General features: G+C 32.3%; 1 protein-coding gene across 1 annotated transcript; it reads right to left on the bottom strand.

Annotated features, from left to right (window-relative positions):
- Positions 1 to 2584: 2584 nt before the first annotated feature.
- Positions 2585 to 5562, bottom strand: LOC132066634 (11-beta-hydroxysteroid dehydrogenase A-like). Its single transcript, XM_059459898.1, has 5 exons — positions 5243 to 5562; positions 4426 to 4618; positions 3712 to 3797; positions 2916 to 3047; positions 2585 to 2819 (listed from the first exon to the last, which is right to left on the bottom strand). Exons 1-5 carry the CDS (start codon positions 5435 to 5437, stop codon positions 2613 to 2615), a joined length of 813 nt encoding a protein of 270 aa, XP_059315881.1. The 5' UTR covers positions 5438 to 5562; the 3' UTR covers positions 2585 to 2612.
- Between the last annotated feature and the right edge of the window lie 314 nt (positions 5563 to 5876).

The raw sequence follows: 5876 nt of genomic DNA, 5'->3' as shown, positions 1-5876 counted from the left end.
TTGTTTTGTTTTGGAGACAGGGAACTCTACTCTGTTCTATCTCTGGTGTTACCTTACTCTTACTTACTGTATTTGCTGAGTCTATATGTAAGCGATGAGTTCCTCCCTAGGAGGTTTTGGTTTATATCCCCCTCTAAATGTAATCATGTTTATAAATATACTAGAGGCCAATGTAAAACCCTCCAACACCTTCAGAGTCGTGTATCTTGGGATTTTGGATTCATTTTTTTTATTTGTACCTCTCTCCCAAGAGCTCCCCTTTTTGCTCCCTAGGTAACTCGAAGTTTGGAGGTAGAGGTGCTTACCATCTGAATTAAAAAAAAGAGCGGTTGAAAAACAAAAAGATGTAAATAATTATGAGTGTGGATTAGTTTCTTTTTTCGAGATCCTTTCAAGATCACGAGGAGCCTAATCTTGCAAAAAAGAAATTTTTGCTTCATATAAAACCACCTTCTACAATATTATGTCTAGGTTAAGAGTCCCACATCGGTTATGGGATGAGTGATTGATCTCCTTATATGGAATTGGACAATCCTCACTCATGAGCTAGCTTTTGGGGTTGAGTTAGGCTCATGATCCATTTTGTATATGGTATCAGAGTTAGGCTCATCCCAATTATTGTGTATCGATTTCGCGCCCTCATATTATGTTGTCCACGCTCCAGTTAACGAGGTTTGGGCATGCGGGAGAGTGTTAAGATTCCCACATAAGATATGGGATGGTAATTAGTCTCTTTATATGGACTTGGACAATCCTCCTCCATGAGCTAGCATTTGGGTTGAGTAATTAGACCCATGATCCATCAAAAACCATTGTACAAAGTGTGCGACACATGTGTTTTAAACTCCGATTAATAGTTTATCAAATTGTAGATTAATGATGTGAATTGGCTTTCCAAGTGAATTTTGCACTGCCGACGAGGCTCACTAGAGAAAGCACAAGTTATGTCCTTCCACAACTACTACACTTATGGGAGTACCTAACAAAAATGGAAAATAAGTTATAAGGTGTTGCCACCATCAGTTGGAAAATAAGTTATAAGGTGTTGCCACCATCAGTTGCCTTTTCAAAAACATATACTACAAAAACTGAATCAAACCGAATCTAATTGCCATAACCTTATTCTCAAAGTAAGCCAACAAACCCTATGCTAGGTTTGTGAAAGGAGTACATTAATCGAGAGAGAGAGACTTAGACATAATTTTTTTTTATCTGACTACTCAAGTAAAACTTCAAATTTTATTTATCTGTTCACTCTTGACGATGGTATAATTAAAACAGTAGAAATCTTCATGGAAAAAAAACGATAACATAAATATTCCCACACTTTTTCTTTTAGTTCACTAATCTTTCTTGGCCTGTGAAGCACCGGTACAATGCTCCGGTGTAAAGGTGTGATGGAACCATTCAAACGCTTGAGGGCATACATTTTTCGCGAAGTGTAGCAGGCAAAAATATTTAGGCTCTGTAACATATCGATCTTTCCGGCATATTGCACTTACAATTGATTTTGCACAGTCACTAGAACTGATAACTGGGAGGAGAACAACTTTCTGCAAACATAAATAAACAAAGGAGCTTATGATTTCAACATGGATTAGTAACTTGAAAATAAACTAATACTCCATCTGTTTTATAATAAGTGGTGTTTTTAGCTTGGACATACCCCTTAAGAAATGTACTCACTCCTTGATAAATGCCTTGAAAAAGAAGTAGCTCTTTAGTATAGTTTAATTTCTTGGTTATATACAAATATCTTTATTTAAATGAGGCTATAATTGGAAGATGTGAAACACCACTTATTTTGAAATGAAACGAAATGAAAAGGTAAAAACACCACTTATCGTGACACGGAAGGAGTAGTTTAAAAGTTTTCTATAGTGCAAGTTAGACTATGAGAAAAATTTAAAAAATACATGAAAATTTGAAACTATTTGGCCAGTTTACCTTAAATTTGATAGACTGAGTTATGCAAGCTCTAGAATTTAGGTGCCGAGTTTGTCAAACCATATTATAGGCGCTATCAATTTTTGTTGAGAGGTAGTTTAGTCAAATTACCTATTTTTTTTTTAGGAGTTAGTATTTTCTTAAAGGGTGTGCAAATGGCTAAGTGAACACTCTTTTTATTCCGGAGGGAGTAATACCTAGGTGACTAGGAATGAAAAGGACAACAAACTTGGAGCATATGCTAAAGGTCCAAAAATTCATAATGAACATTTTATGACCAAGTTTACTTTGTATGTATATTTCCAAAAGAGGATTTAATGTATCAATAATACTCACACTGAAAAAAAAAAATACTGTAAATTATTTTATGTATTTTAACTGGTTATAGTAAATAATCTATCTTACGTTTGCAGATTATTAACTCACTATAAATGGGTTATTACCTATAATTATTTTTAGGTGATTTAATAATATAAAAAAGATTACATTATCGATATCTAAAAGTTAAGCTCTTTCCAAAATCACATCAGTATCTTGATAGTGGTTAGAGGGGATTAGAACGTTTATGATAATATGCAGCGGACTAATTTTCAGTTAATGTCGAAGAAATAAAATAAAGGGAATTGTAAGCCCACTCTTCAATTAAACTAATTAACCAACTAAACCTATATGCTTAAGAAAAGTGTGTGATGGTTGGTTATATATCTTACACTAGCTTGCTCTGAATCAACTTGCATGACACCATCCTTCAAGTGTTTTCCTCGTACTATTTCAGAATCAGTGAAACCTAACGTTGCAATTGTAATTGAAATTTCTGGAGCCAATTCAAGTTTCATGGTCTCGTAAAAGCTTAATAGTGCAGCTTTACTAGCCTGCAAAACCAACATATACAATTAATTACTACAATTAACAACAAAGAAAAAAAGGAAATATATCGTACAAACAAAAAGTAAGTTAAAAAATCTTACAGTATAGAAGCTGAAAGACGGTGGGTGCAAAATTGCCACGGATGAAGAATTGACAAACACCTTCCCTCTTGTCTTTTTAAGATGAGGAATTGCAAAATAAGTTGGGTAAACAGACCCCCAAAAGTTGATATCCTGTTCTCCAAACCATATCATGCAACAATATAATAGGCGAATATAGTAACGATTTCCATTAACAGTAGTTATAATTAATTTTCGTAAATATTATTTTCAAGAAAGTTCACTACTAAAAATTGAGGTTTTTCTACTGACATTCAGTGGAAATTTTGTGCTATAATACATGATTTTTCCACCTCATTCCCACTGAATCGCCCACCGGAAAACACATATTTTAAACATGTTCTTATTAAAACGTCGAAACTTTCTAATTTTTCCGAAAACACTACTACTTGGTTTTTCCCATCAACATTCAGTTGGAGTACCACTGAACATTTTTAGTGGGAAAATAGTAATTTTTTAGTAGAATTTTTTACCCTTATCATTGATTCCCATTTAACGTAGCTTGTAAATTCTCTTTCCCAAATCAGAGACACTAACTTAATTCTTTTAAAAAATAAAGAAAAAAAATGAAAAACAAAAAACAAAGAATCAGAGTTTACAGTAATTAAAAACATGTACCAACAACAACAAAATATAGCAATACGTTTAAGAAATGTATTTGAACTTCACAAGTTTGACTCCCGAAAATAAATCAAGATGGAAGTAGTTCTAGCTACCTTTTTATTACTTATATATTAATTTTCGAATGAATTACTTACATTAAATAAGTGAACATTACCATAATAGGCGTACACTTCGTAATGTCCGTCACATCATTGATAGAGCAAAAAGAGGTGATTCCCGCATTGTTGACGAGATGATCCACTACATGTAAATAACCTCTTTTTGCATGAGTACATCGTTAATTATGGTAAAATTAAGAAAATTCATAAGACTATATATATTCTCTATTTGAATTTAACATGTTACATACAATGTAAAAAAACGCAATTAGTATACTTTAACTTTTCCTTTTTATCAATAGAGCTTATGTTATGTGATATGAGAGTGTAAATACATTATCATATATATACAATAAAAGATTTTACACTATATTAATTAGTAGTATACTTTTAACATTTCTTTTTTTACTTTGATAGAGTTTATGTTAAATGTTTCATATGGCAGCGTATATGCACTATTGGGTTAGTTTGAGCTACAATAACAAGTAACTTTCATATTCATATCAAGCCTCACAATATAATATGAAAGATAAAGTAATAACATGTTATAATCAGTTAAATTTCACAGATAATTTTAAGGCTATTGACAATACTACCATTGTTTATAACTCATAAAACTCATCTTATTATGATTAATTAAAAACAAATACCAAATTTTGAGGAAACTAACTAACTGTCCTACATAATATGTTGTTAAACATGACCTGATCAACAGCATAATTAGTAGTAGTATAGTACATGCTAATAAATGGGAAATGGAAAGAGCTTACATCGGCCGAAATGTTTCACAGTTTGATCAACAAATCTCTTACATTCTTCGACGTTAGATACATCAGCTCTAATAGATACAACATCTGGAGATCCTAAGCTCTTTGCCCTCTCAGCTACTTTTTGAAGCTGCTTTTCTCTTCTGGCCACAATTGCTAATGAAGAACCTCTTCTTGCATATTCATAAGCCAATTCCTATTCATTCACCAATATAATATATATAATGTTCTAAAATTTTGATGGAAAAAGCAAAATACTCTATTGAACACAGAAAAATATAGACTTAAAGCGTGGACGTAAAATACTTTCTTTAAAAAGATTGATAATTGTCTAATCAATATCATGGATATAGAAAATGATCTTTCAGGACATATAACATGTGACTATCTCATAAAAAAGCTTAAGCACACTTTTATTTATTTAATTATATTCTCAACACGCGCTTACTAGCTCTCATGTGCAGGCTTGTTTTTCTTTTTCATGGGCCAAACATGTAGAAATCCTACTTAATAATGTATGACAGTGAGATTCGAACCTATATAGGACCTCTGCTTGCTCTGATACAATATTGAATTTTGTGGCCATTTCATCTAAAAATATAAGCTGTTAGAATGGACACACTTTTATTTGCTTAATTATATGAAAAAAATAATTCAAAAATGTGAAACCACTGAACATACATGTCTCTTTTTCCTAATAGCTATTTTCATATTACAAACTATCTAACATATAAAACACCATTGCTGACATTAAAGATGATGTCTAAAAAGCGATAAACAAGAGGAGAGGAAAAACGAATAGGACGAAGAATTAACGAACCTCTCCAATTCCTGATGAAGCCCCAGTGATAAGAACAACTTTCCCTTTCATGTTCTCACTCACCACAATCCTATACAGAAAAAGCACCACCCTAATGGTGCTAAAGAAGAGGAAAATGGCAAAGAGTGCCAAAAGAACTAATGGTGTAATGAGTAGAGTGGTGATATTGTGAACAAAATAATTACTAGAAGCCATAATTGTAAATCTCCTTCCTATAGTGGTGGGAGATTGATTGTTTGTTGGATTGTTAGGAATTTGAAAGGTAGGATAACATTAAACATATTGCTTTTCTTGGAACAATGGCTGGACATAGTATTGAAATTGAAAGGGGAGCCATATTTATAGAGTGCACTTTACACTCCAAGGGACAGCTCATAGCGTTAAAAAGATGCAAACTTAGACAGCAGAGTCAACACGTAAGATGCATTAAATGTTATTAATTTATCTCTATTATTACAAGCTGCTTCCATTAATAATACTAGCGGCTCCGCTCCATTACAATTAGCTCTATTAATTGTCAATACAGATTTGGATTACTAACATCTGTCCTAAAATTTTAATAGCCGAAATTTAATTTGTATAGTTTTTGAATATCTAAATTATAATGTTAAAATATTAAATTAATTTAATTCAA

The sequence above is a fragment of the Lycium ferocissimum genome, chromosome 8 (genome assembly GCF_029784015.1).
Source record: "Lycium ferocissimum isolate CSIRO_LF1 chromosome 8, AGI_CSIRO_Lferr_CH_V1, whole genome shotgun sequence".
In the NCBI taxonomy this organism is placed as follows: Eukaryota; Viridiplantae; Streptophyta; class Magnoliopsida; order Solanales; family Solanaceae; genus Lycium; species Lycium ferocissimum.
The sequence above is the reverse complement of the archived record's forward strand: the minus strand, read 5'-3'. Positions and strand labels throughout refer to the sequence as shown.